Source organism: Suricata suricatta, chromosome 7 (assembly GCF_006229205.1).
Source record: "Suricata suricatta isolate VVHF042 chromosome 7, meerkat_22Aug2017_6uvM2_HiC, whole genome shotgun sequence".
Taxonomy (NCBI): Eukaryota; Metazoa; Chordata; class Mammalia; order Carnivora; family Herpestidae; genus Suricata; species Suricata suricatta.
In genome coordinates, this window is record NC_043706.1 from 61,282,241 (window position 1) to 61,294,387 (window position 12,147).

Here is a 12,147-nt window from a genome sequence, read left to right on the forward strand (position 1 = left end):
ATATGCCATAATAAAATCTGAAATGGATTGAAGAAATGCCTTTCTCTAATAAAGTGGGAGAAGGACAGGTCATTTTTAGGAAAATCCTCATACAGAAGTTGAGATCTAGAATTCAGTTTCCTGAAAGTTTTACATGCCCATCCTCACCAGCTAGAGTTTTTTTCCTAATTGAATTATAATTAATATATAGTGTTACATTGTATGTATAACATACAGTTTCAAGTGCATGGAAAGTCTTAAATTGCCCCAAGGGTAAATGTATACCAGTTTGAAAACCTTTGCTAGGACGCACAGGTGATTTCCAGAGTAACACTAATGTTACTTTGGTGTCAGATTATGCTAAAAGTAGAATTGGTTTGTCACACGAAATGTGAGAATGGAAGGAAAAAAAGTTTTTCTTAATATTTTTCTAAAATATGATTTTAAATATGTGTGATTAAATTAATTCCTGTTACAGACATTTGATTATTTCATTTATATCCGTACAGCTTTATATATCCTAATTGCTACAAAGCGTTATCTTCTCATTGAGAAAAAGGAAAATGACCCTATATTTGACATGGAGGGTAAATTCAGTCTCACCTGCCCATGTGTGTGTCTAGAATCTCTCACCATTAGAATCATTAGTTCCAAGAGAGAAAGGAGCATCTACAAAGATATTCTGGGTATTCTGGATCCACAGTAGTCCCCACAACTGGCCTGTGTCTAACCCTGAATTTCAGTAGGCAAAAAGCATCAAAATTTTACTCTGGAATGTTCCAGAACAAAATTTTATGCCTTAAAATAAGCGCCCCAACTCTAATGTATTGTTGTTATTGGCTTGTATCTTGTTTAATAACCACATGAATTTCTTATTTTTTATTTATTAGTTTGAGCTACATAGTAAAATAAGTGATACATAATAAAATTAGAACATTACTGGTAGTAGGGTGCCTGGGTGGCTCAGTTGGTTAAGTGTCCAACTTCAGCTTGGGTCACAATCTCACAGTTTGTGGGTTCAAGCCCTGCATCAGGCCCTCTGCTGTCAATGCTGATCCTGCTTCAGATCCTCTGTCCCCCTCTTTTTCTGCCCCTCTCCTGCTGGCACATGCTTGCTCACTCTTTCTCTCTCAAAAATAAACATTTTTTTAAAGGCAACAGGCCAACCTTTGGTTAAGCCTCCGACTCTTGATTTCAGCTCAGATCATGATCTCATGGGTTTTGCGAATTTGAGCCTCTGTGATTGTGTGGAACCTGTTTGGTATTCTCTGTCTCCCTCTCTCTCTGCCCCTCCCACCCCCGCCCCCTGAAAATAAACAGATAAACTTTTTTTTTAAAGGCTCCACTAGCAATCCCAGTTTAAAAAAAAAAATTACTGGTAGTAAAGTGGACGGGAACTTGGTTTCAGTGCTTAAGTGAGTTAACTAGTTCAAAGTATCACAAGATCTAAATTCACCTAGTTTACTGAAAAGTAAAAATAGAGGGACCTGACTAAAATCCGTAGACGGATCACAAAACCTGCTATTTTTATTGAAAAACCTTAAGTATGTATTCTCTTGACATCATATTTGAATAAGGAGAAAATATTAATATTAGGCAAGAGTCAGATAAAAATTTAAAAAGTCAGCTTTAAATGCTTTCATATAGGATGTTTTGTTTGTTTTTATGGAAAAGTATAATTTTGTTTCTTTGGGACATAGTCCTAAATATTGAGGACTTTCTTTTAGGAAGTAATAAAATGCTTCCGTGTAGAATTTCAGCCCACCCTATCTAATCTCTCTCGTACCCCCACACTACCATGTCACAGTCCTTGCTCTCACTCAGTGCAAACACACATTCTCACACCAGCACGTAAACTACATAACAACGAAGTGGGGGGGGAGGTTGTGGGTAATATATAGAAATTGGAGAACGAACTCATCAGATTTAAAAGCCATAAACTTACTAGTTCTACTGAGGATATAAAAAAAAATCGCAGTCACTTAATATATTGATAAGTTAATTTAAATCTGGTTACTAACTGCATTATAAATCTGTATGTTTTCTTCATAGGTCTTCACTATTTCAAAAATGTTGTGCTCGTGGGATCTCTACAGGATCGCTATGTTCCTTATCACTCTGCCCGTATTGAAATGTGTAAAACAGCTCTGAAGGACAAACAGTCAGGTAACTAAGTAAATTAGAAGTATTTTATCTCCATTTGTTCCTCTGACAGTGCATCCCATTGTGATTTGAAGTTGTATTTCACCAATTACAAATGAAATAAAACGTTTTTCCTATGTTAATTAATCATTTTATTCTTTGAAATGCCTGCCTGTAACTTTGATTCATTATTTCATGTGGAGTTATTTATCAGTTTCTCAGTAAAATACCTATGTATTCAGAAAAAAAGAAGTATTTCAAACACTTTTATCTACAACATGAGCTTTTTCCCAACTTTTTCTTGTAGTCCCTTTCTCTCTTCTTCCTTTCATCTCTTTCTTTTTATTTACTTTTTCATCCACCAATATTAACAGCTATCCTTACTCTTTTACGTCCTTTCTTTTCTCCTGCCATGTGAGATGTTTTTGCCAATAAAACCATCATTCTTATGAAAGAGTTATTTTATCTAATTACAATGCTTCTTCATTTTGCTGCCTCGAAGGTAATCTGTACTTTGATTTCCTCACGATTATGGGATTGGTGATTATGGTAACAATCATGCTGTATGTTCTGCTGTATCTTGCTTTTAGTCAAAGATGGCAGCAAAGACTTACCTCACCTTAATAAAGTAATAAAAATTTTATATATTTATTCTTTTGCTATTTTTGAATAGTAAAAGAAATTTAAATCATAGCAGTTTGAGGCAAAAGGAGACTTGGGTCCTGTTGGCTCATTTTATAATTGAGGCCCAGAGATACTAAGTCGCTGGTCCAAAGTCACTGGTGGTTAATTAATTATAGGCTTAGGGCAAAAATGCCGGTGTCCTACCTTCCCATATTTCCTCAGTTCCTGTTTTGGAATGAGTCTGATTTTCAAATAATCTCTTAATCCTTTGCATTTTCCACATTTTAACAGTGAACAGTCTCTTTAGGCAGGGACTCTATATACATACTTATATTGGCATTGCCTGGAACACACTGGGTGCTCTATTCATTTAACAAATATTTTTCAGCATTTTGTGACATCAGAATAACCTTTTAAAAATTATTATCATTAACTTCTGTTCTAGCAAGTGACTTAGGGATAAATTCAGAAGAGATTTAATTTCCAGATGGGTCACAGAAACTAGAGAAATGTCCTTGTTTTAACAGTGAGATTCTTTGCCACTGGGGGCAGGGAGAATCTATTAGATTTGGATTTCTTCCTGTGTAAAAATAGTTTTTAAATAGCATGGAACCAGAAATCCAGCTTGACATTCATAATGAAAACTAAGAGAAGAAGTGAGAGAAACAGTTCTTTATGAATCTGTGATATTAATCTCTCTCTTAAGTCTCTCTTTTTTTCTCTAAATGTACTTCCATGTTCTTTTCCCTTCTCATAATTCCTCAGAGATAAACTCTGCCTTTCCTAGGAAATTTGATACTTGCCTCACTAAAATCCACAGGTCCGTGGATATGTGTTAGCACTCATCTGTTGTAATGTGGTAATACACAAGCATTAAAAACTGTCTTGCCCCTTGTAAGGCACTTTGTGCCTTTATACATATAAAACTTCATCTCTTATGCTTAGAAGGAGCTCAATAAATTCATTGTGAGAATTAATCAGAGAGGGAGAGAGGGGCACAAATTTAGAATGAAAAGCAGAACCAAACATTAAATAAACCCTTGGACGAAAAAAAGAATACTGTCTGATTTTTGAGCCAAACTCATATTGTCTGACTATAGGAAGTTACTGTTTTTGCTCAGAATAATGTGGAAGTATGTGGAATACAACTGAATACCACAAACATTTTTAAAGTACCTGCTATAGTTTCAAGTTTTAAGTTATAAAAAGCAAAATGTTATTTTTTTGGTATAGTTGATACAATGTTACATTAGTTTCACATGAATAGTGTAGTGATTCAGCCTCTGTGTGCATGATGCTATGTTCACCACAAGTGTGGCTACCATCTGTCACCATTCAATACTATTACAGTATCATTGACCAGTCCCTATACTGTGTAAAGAGCAAAATGTCTTAGCATGGCTCCCTTATTGTCATAATGGTCTAACAAGTCATAAGTGACTTGATGTTGGAATGAAACCGTTTGCTCTGTTATATTGGTTGCTTTTAATTAAAGTATCAAATTGACAAGAATTTACAATAAATTTGTTATTTTTACTTAGCTAGATAAATAATATGGTTATTTATATTTTTATAAAATCATCTCAAAAACAATAGTAAAAGAAAAAGAAAACTTTTAAAAGACATTTGTCTTCTTCAAATGAAAGTAATATAACATTTCATAAGTTATATAAAAGTTGGCATAGAATTTTTTTCAGTTACTTATATGAACTAATTTTCCTGCTTTCTATTTGTTCCATAGGGCAGATCTATTCAGAAATGATCCACAACTTGCTTCGCCCAGTTCTGCAAAGCAAGGACTGTAATTTGGTTCGATATAATGTCATCAATGCATTGCCCAATACAGCTGATTCACTCATTGGGAGAGCTGCACATATAGCTGTTCTCGATTCAGAAATATTTTTAGAGAAATTCTTTCTGGTTGCTGCCCTCAAATATTTCCAGTAGGATAAAAACGTTGTTAGAGACTTGATAATTACCTCATTCAACAATGATTCAAATAATGTATTATATTAAGCTTAGATGCTGATAAGTTCTAAGAATATTTATACATTTTTATATGGAAGATAATTTATATCATCCATGTTTAGAGCTTTTTAAACATCAACTTTACTTTCTAGGTAATGTGGCTGTGCAATATTTTTTTAATTTTATCTTTTTACTTTTCTATTACTTTTTCATATATTTTGCTACATAAGTATTTCAGTGAAACTTTAAGCCCATATATATATCTGATTGTTTATTATTGGCTTTCCACAATCCTCACATCAAACACATCACACTAGAGGCCATTATTGCTAGAATAGCATGAGATTTTAAATTTTCTAGTATTGGGGTATTATTTAGTTAATTATAAATTTTACTTTTAACATTTTACTATGTTTTAACTGGAAATAAAATTATGGCTGCTAAAGTATATTTTTTGAAGAAATCAACTCTAGCCCTGTCACACCAGGTAGTTCCTAGATGACAATGTTAAAAAAGTTTTCTAGAAAGTCATTATTACTATTGCTATTAAACATATGTCATGCCTATTAAAATATATTTTCTACTGGTGATTTTGACATTTCTCATATTGACTTTTATTACTGGAACTTTTCATGTTCATGTTAGCAGCATCTAGAGATTTTTGAATGTTTGAATGCCTTCGCTTTGATTTGGTTGGAATTTTGCTAACTTTGGTAGTGTTGCTTGAACTTTCTGACTATATTTCTTTAACTTTTTTCATGAACTTTATTGTATGTACATAATAAGCATTGAAATTTATGAGATACTTTTATGAATTTAGATAATTTTTAAATATTGTTAAAATTTGTTGAACTAAAAAGTAATGTAAATAAGATAATTCGTGTTAAAAATGGAACAAAATAATTACATGTTTGGGGATACAGATGCAAATGTTTTTGATATATGGAGATGTTAAGTCTTTTGACTTTACTAAAGGTGCTGAATAGCATTAAATTCACTATTTTCCCTTCCTGTTTTACTTGTGAAAATAATCATGCACTAAGGGTGGGTAGAAGGTCTGTTTGCATTCATCAGTTGTGATGGACAGAGGTTTTTGTAAGTATGTGTTGCATAATTGATGCATGTTTTATTTTTAGCATTGTGTTATTGCCTCTGATGTTAATAAATGAACAAATGACTATCTGGAGGAACAGCTAAAATACTTGCTTATTTTCAGAATACTAGAGTATATTTTTATTTTTAATTCAATAGACTGTTAAGTAATTGTATAGACCAACATGATTATATAACTTACAGCCTTTGTATTTTTACAGTTTATATCTTTTGCACATATTAAGTACTTGAAAAGTACTCTCCATAATTCTTTACTTTGTAAAAGTATTTGAAAATTCAGTGAATTGACTAAGCAATAATATACCAAGTATATTATAACTGGAAAATATAAATATGTGCATTAACCACCACATATTTTTGCCACACACATTTTTCTTCTTGACATACATGGCCCTGAGTTTGAAATATGCTTATTCCAAGTTTGAATAATCTTCCAGGTTTATCAAAGGATTCATTTTTGCTCATAATTATTTTATTTGAAGGTAAATTGCTCTTATGATCATTGTTGGTTGGATGGTTGTTGGTTTTAACACAGTTTTAAAACCCCGTCAGTGATCATGGTTTAAAATCTAACAGGGATTCACTTCTCATTTACCAGGGAAACTATTATATGTTATTTACCTCCAAATTCAGATTATAGGGGTACAATGGGGTTCTGAGGGAGAGGGGAAGTGATTGAAACAGTATAATTGACTTTTCGAGAATGAATCTCAGTGAAGTGTATACCCATAAGAATTCTTGTTGCAAACAACAAAAAGCAAGTATGATTAAATTAAGTAGAAAAAAAATTTATTGGAAGAATATTAGGTAGCTCACAGAATTGCTGGAAAGGCTGGAGAATGAGCTTTGGAAAACAGATAGAAGCCAAAGGAAACTGGATGACCAAAATCATAGCCAAATTCTGACCTCAAAAAGAGCTGAAAGTTTGTGTATATATCTACTGGTAGTGGTGCCTCTGAAAGCTGAATTCCAAATGCTCTGCTTATTTGAATCACTCATTTCAGATTCAAAGTCTGATAGGAATGTCCAACCAACCCAAGGTTAATCTTATGCCAGCACACAGTCTGTCAGGCATCAAAAGACAGCAAGTATATCCGACCTTCTCAACTTCTACAGTAGAAGATGGGATCATTTCTCTCAGCAAGATCTACCAAGCATATGAAGTAGGTTTGATGACTGAAAACCAAATATAGAAGTATTAGAGATCAACTGTAGCCCATCTCTTTGTCTTTTTTGTTTTAATTTTTTTAATGTTTTATTTATTTTTGAAAAAGAGCTTCAGCAGGTAGGGGCACAGAGGGCAAGGGAGACACAATCTGGAGCAGGCTCCAGGCTCTAAGCTGTCAGCACAGAGCCCTACATAGGGCTGAAACCCACAGACTGTGGGATCATGACCTGAGCTGCAGTCAGATTCTTAACCGAGTGAGCCCTAATCTCTTTGTTTTTCTAATATCAACATATACCATTCTTCTCATATTTACACAATACTAACAGTACAATTTTCTTAGCATAATATTATTATCCTTCATCTACTTTCAAGTCCAGAATGTGATGTCTCTTCCTCCTCTCATATTGTAATGATCTTGTCTCAATAGTATGCAGCCCATAGACAAAATTGTGACCTAACCATCATCACCCCTATATACAAAAATAGTATAAGTCAGGAAAGAAAAATTACTAAATATATAAGTACATGTGTGTACCAATGAGGAAGAACATACAGCTAGAACTGGGCTTGGCTTTGCAAACTTTGAGAATTAACTGAATTACTTGTTAAAAATACAAATTCCAGGGGCACCTGGGTGGCTCAGTTATACACCCGACTTTTGTTCAGGACATGATCTCGTATTTTGTAAGTTTGAGCCCCTCATCAGTCTGTGTGCTGACAGCTTAGAGCCTTGAGCCTGCTTCAAGATTCTGTGTCTCCCTCTCTCTCTGCCCCTCCCCTGCTCATTCTTGTTCTCTCTTTCTCTCTCTCTCAAAAATAAAAGTTTTTAAAAAATGTTTTCAGAACCAGACAAACTGAAATAATATCCAGGGTAGGATATGAGAAGCCACATGTTTTATCCCCAAAAAGGTCTCTGATTGAAAACAAACAAAAGGATACACCCCTAAATTCTACCACTGGCCGGCCATGAGGTTAGATGGTTATGACTTGTCACCACTGCCATTTCTTCCGTTTCCTTTGTGTTCAAGCAGTATCTCAGTGGATGAGATTTCCTGACCTAGTGGTTGACGCAAGGATCTGAGGCTTGAGTGGTCTTGCCTATATATATGGTTGCAGATCTTTGCTTAATTTTTATAATTCAATTTGGGTATTGTGAGGAGGTATTCCAGGAGATAAGATCTCCCAAGTTCTAGTCAGACTCTCTTTCCCTGCTCCCTTTTCTTCCGTGGTCTTTAGGGCCAATCACGCCAGCTAGCACCATAACTAATTTTCTAACTCCTTACTTAAAGGAATGAGCTAAAAATGACCAGGCTATAATCCCAACTTTCAGTGCAGGAATACATTGTATCCCCTTGCACCCCACTCTGGGTACAAAAATTGGTAGCCAATAGAACCTGGAATCATGGAGATGGATGGTGAGAGCCGTTAAGGTCTAAGATTTTATCCTGCTTGTTAGCCTTGGTTGCTACAGTGAAAGGGATGCTGACAGGAGACTCCCAGGTACCAAAGACTTTCCCCAATTCCCACAGTGATGTAGAGGGCCAGATGACACCTGTACACAATGGATTGCATCACAGGAGAAAAGTCCAGGGCCAAGGACCAAGCAGTTTTTGAGCAAGCAGCAAAGAAGCCAGTCTCTTTCCCCCAGGGGAGCAGCAGTTAAATGGTAGTAATACTGTAGAAAGATGCCTATATGGCTGTGGAAATTTCTAAGTATCAAGAGATGGATAAGCCTTGCTGTTAGCATACTCAGCAATAATATGAAGGGAGCCCTAGGCCCCATGGCAGATTGTCTCTCCCCACAATGGAAAACAAAATATATGGACAGTATATTAGATATAACAAAATATTAGTCCCTCTACTACTTTTTGGATCCTGTTATTCTGTCAACAGAAGAAATACTACTGAAAATATTGTTAAGTCATTTGGAGCATATGCCAAGTCCTTTAGGGGCATCTCAAAGTGTATTTTCTCATCTTGTTCCAAAAGCAAACTTTCAGTAGGATTGTCCATTAATCTACAAGACCAGTTGCTTCTGGACTGATGGGGATATATGATAAAGCTTGTTAATCCCCCAGACATCAGTACTCTACATCTTTCATAGGAAACCAAGTTCTTTGATAAACAATGTGTGGGATGTTACATAAGGTATATGTCATATAAGGTATTCATTAAGTCCACAGAAGGAATGTATAAAAGATGTATAAGTCAGGGGAACCCATCCAAACACAGTATCATTGTTCCTATAGAAGAAGTTGCTACCTCCTTCATTATAGGGATCCATCGTAATCAAACCTGCCACCCTGGCTTATAGTGCTATATCAGGGGGATTCACGGCAAGTAGTGGTGCTAGCCAGTCAGTCTTGGTAGGGAAAAAGACTATGTTAGAAGGAGATGTATGTCTCTATGTCACCATGGCTACCTGGTGGTGGGTCCAGCTGTGGCAGGAGAAGGAGGCTGACTGATGTCTACAAAATGGGTCACTATGGTAGGCAGCCTCTAAAATGGCCTTCAATGATCCCCATCTGCTGGTATTCATTCTTTGTGTAATTTCTTACCTTTGGAGGGCTCCTGGATTCCTGACCTATAAAAACTGAGACTAAGTTTATTGTTTCAAGACACAAAATTTTGGTGTATGTTATGGAGTGATAACAGTAATCTTGTTCTGATTGAGTGCTTCTGGGATGGGAGTTGTTTTGTTTTGTTTTGTTTTGTTTTGTTTTGTTTTGTTTTTTTGTTTTAGCAACGAGATCCAAATGTTCTTATGCTTTGGAGTGATTTTGAGAGGTCCTGTACCAAAACCTGTACATTCCTCGTCCCTGACCACTTGACTAAACCAGTGCCCATGAAGTGATGTAGAACTTTAGAACTTAACTGAAGCCACATTCCAGGCAGGAAAAGTGTACAAGATAAAGTTCTAGCCTCTTGAGAGAATCTCTCCCCTGACATCTCTCTCTGCTGCCACCCGTCCTTTTGTTCCTTCAGGGCCTCTGTTAAATGGGGGCTCTAAATGCCAATGCAATCCATTGACAGCTGAGTCAGTATATTTTGCAAAGTCATCTGTAATCCAGCTTCGAATTTTTTCCTCAGTCAACAGGAATAACAAGCAAGTTGTTATCAAGCTATAAATATAAACTAAGGGCCAAAAGTATGTGTGGGAGCTACCTGATAAATTGCTGGAGTTTTGTTTCTGGCCCTGTTCTGTACATAATACTCTTAGTAAAAGGACTCCTTATCTGGGGGGATCAGATAACTCCCCAGTTCATGACAAGAGACTCAGATTGCATAGCCACCTAATGTCACATTGTCAGACATTACAGGTGCCCAATAGTTGCCAAGAACTTTTCTGAAAAATAAAATAAAAACTAGGGACCTGCACTGTGATTCTGTAAAGGTTTCCACAAGTTACAAAAAGCCTCCGCCACATATGTTCCAAACACCATTGCAACTGTTGGAATTTAAAGGCCAATTGGCAGAGCTCCTCCACTGCAGCCTGGACCAGATGTCAAGCCTTTTCTTGCTCTGCACTTCACTGACCACTGTCATCTTTAGGTCATCTGGTCAGTGAGTCAGAACTGACGGATTAGTTCACTGAACAACTAGATACTTAAAAAGTAAAAGAGAGCTGAGGAGAAAGAAAACTATTACACGGACAAAAGAGTACAAGATACTATAAAAGAGATCTTTCAAAAGACCTTTGTCTGAGATTAAGAGGAATACACGGAATTACTCCCTCATCCAACTTCAGCCATGATTTGGGATTTTAATCAGCACGTTGGTCAGGGCAGTTTGAGTCGCTCTCCGCGCGAAGACTGACGCCCTCCATCGGCCTTTTCCTACGCACAGGCCAGAACAGGAGCACAGATTCCAAGAAGAGTGCTCCGGGAAGCCCGCCCCGCCCGGCCACTCGCACGCCCCGCCCCTCCTTACGCAGGCCCCACCCAATCACACGCAGGCCCCGCCTCACGAGAGCTCGGGCCCGCCTGTGGGGTGGGCCCGGGACCGGCAGCCGCTGGCTCTCTCTTCCTGCTGGGCCCAGAGGACGCTGTAGGAGTTGGCACCACGACTCTAATGAGGCTAGTTCGGTTGCTTGGCTGCATCCCGGCCACCGCGTGGAGAGCGGCAAGTAAGACGCCCGACCCCGGGGCCAAGGTCGCGGGCGGGGTCGTGAAGGCCCGGCGCCGCGAGAAAGCCTCCCTCAGGGAAGCCGCGGGTGTCTCGGGAGTCTGAAGATGCCGGGTGCTGCTGCAGAGCTCCTCTTCCTCGGCTCGTCCACCCACGTCTTGGTCCTGGGCAGATCCCTTCACCGTCCCGGCTCAGGGGTGGAACTAGGGACTGGGACTAGAAGATGACCCAAGCCCTTCCACCCTGAACACCTGCGTCCTTCCGGGGTGGAACTAGGGACTGGGACTAGAAGATGACCCAAGCCCTTCCACCCTGAACACCTGCGTCCTTCCGGTCACTGCTCTGGTCCGGAAGGGCAGCAAACATTTCTAGGTTGTTTACTTGGGAGCTCTCAAGGCTCACTACGCTTTGATGGTCGTGAAAAAAAAAAAAAAGGAGAAAATGGCCCTTTGGGGACGAGAGTCATTCATTTACTTGTTTCATTTTCATTAAGAAAATGTAGTAGTTTACTGTATTAAAAAATTGGAAAAGTGCAGACATGGCCCCAAAGTAGCAAATTAGTATAATAACAATTAGATGAAGCCGAATTGTTAATACAAAGGAAGTATGTATGCTTTCAGTAAAAACTGACACTTTTAACCTATTTTTGTTGGAAGTTTTTCTCAATATTTTAAACTTAGCCACAATTAATTTTAATTGAGGACATCCCGGAGAAACTGTGTAAGTTGAAAACAGAATTACGGCTCCTCATATTAATGGACCCCAGATTTCTATGCAGTTTGCTTTCTGTAATCATTTCTCCCCATATTACTTGTTAATTGTAAACATTTTAAATGTTCCAGGAATGAATAATATAGAAAGTGAAAGTCCCACTTTATCCAGCCTTCACAGTAATAACTGCAAATTTTGTTGCTGTTCATTCACCATCCCTTTACTACTTGTGTTAAAAACTTAAGAATGAAGTATTTGATACCCCAAACTTGTATAACACTTGTAAGTTGTGAAGCAGAGCTTACATTTATGAACCC

General features: G+C 37.5%; 2 protein-coding genes across 3 annotated transcripts in view; both read left to right on the top strand.

Annotated features, from left to right (window-relative positions):
• FAM135A (family with sequence similarity 135 member A) overlaps nt 1-5,899 on the top strand; it is a 129,831-nt gene extending 123,932 nt beyond the window's left edge. For both annotated transcript variants that reach the window (XM_029944881.1, XM_029944882.1), the window contains exons 22-23: nt 2,032-2,145; nt 4,487-5,899. In XM_029944881.1, the coding sequence (XP_029800741.1) occupies nt 2,032-2,145; nt 4,487-4,692 (320 nt within the window). In that variant the 3' untranslated portion in view covers nt 4,693-5,899. The remainder of the gene's footprint in view (nt 1-2,031; nt 2,146-4,486) is intronic.
• A 630-nt stretch (nt 5,900-6,529) lies between these two features.
• Nucleotides 6,530-12,147, top strand: part of SDHAF4 (succinate dehydrogenase complex assembly factor 4) — a 28,991-nt gene continuing 23,373 nt past the window's right edge. Inside the window, exons 1-4 of the mRNA XM_029943183.1 lie at nt 6,530-6,587; nt 8,451-8,548; nt 9,271-9,390; nt 10,841-11,120. Coding sequence (XP_029799043.1) covers nt 6,530-6,587; nt 8,451-8,548; nt 9,271-9,390; nt 10,841-11,120 — 556 coding nt within the window. The remainder of the gene's footprint in view (nt 6,588-8,450; nt 8,549-9,270; nt 9,391-10,840; nt 11,121-12,147) is intronic.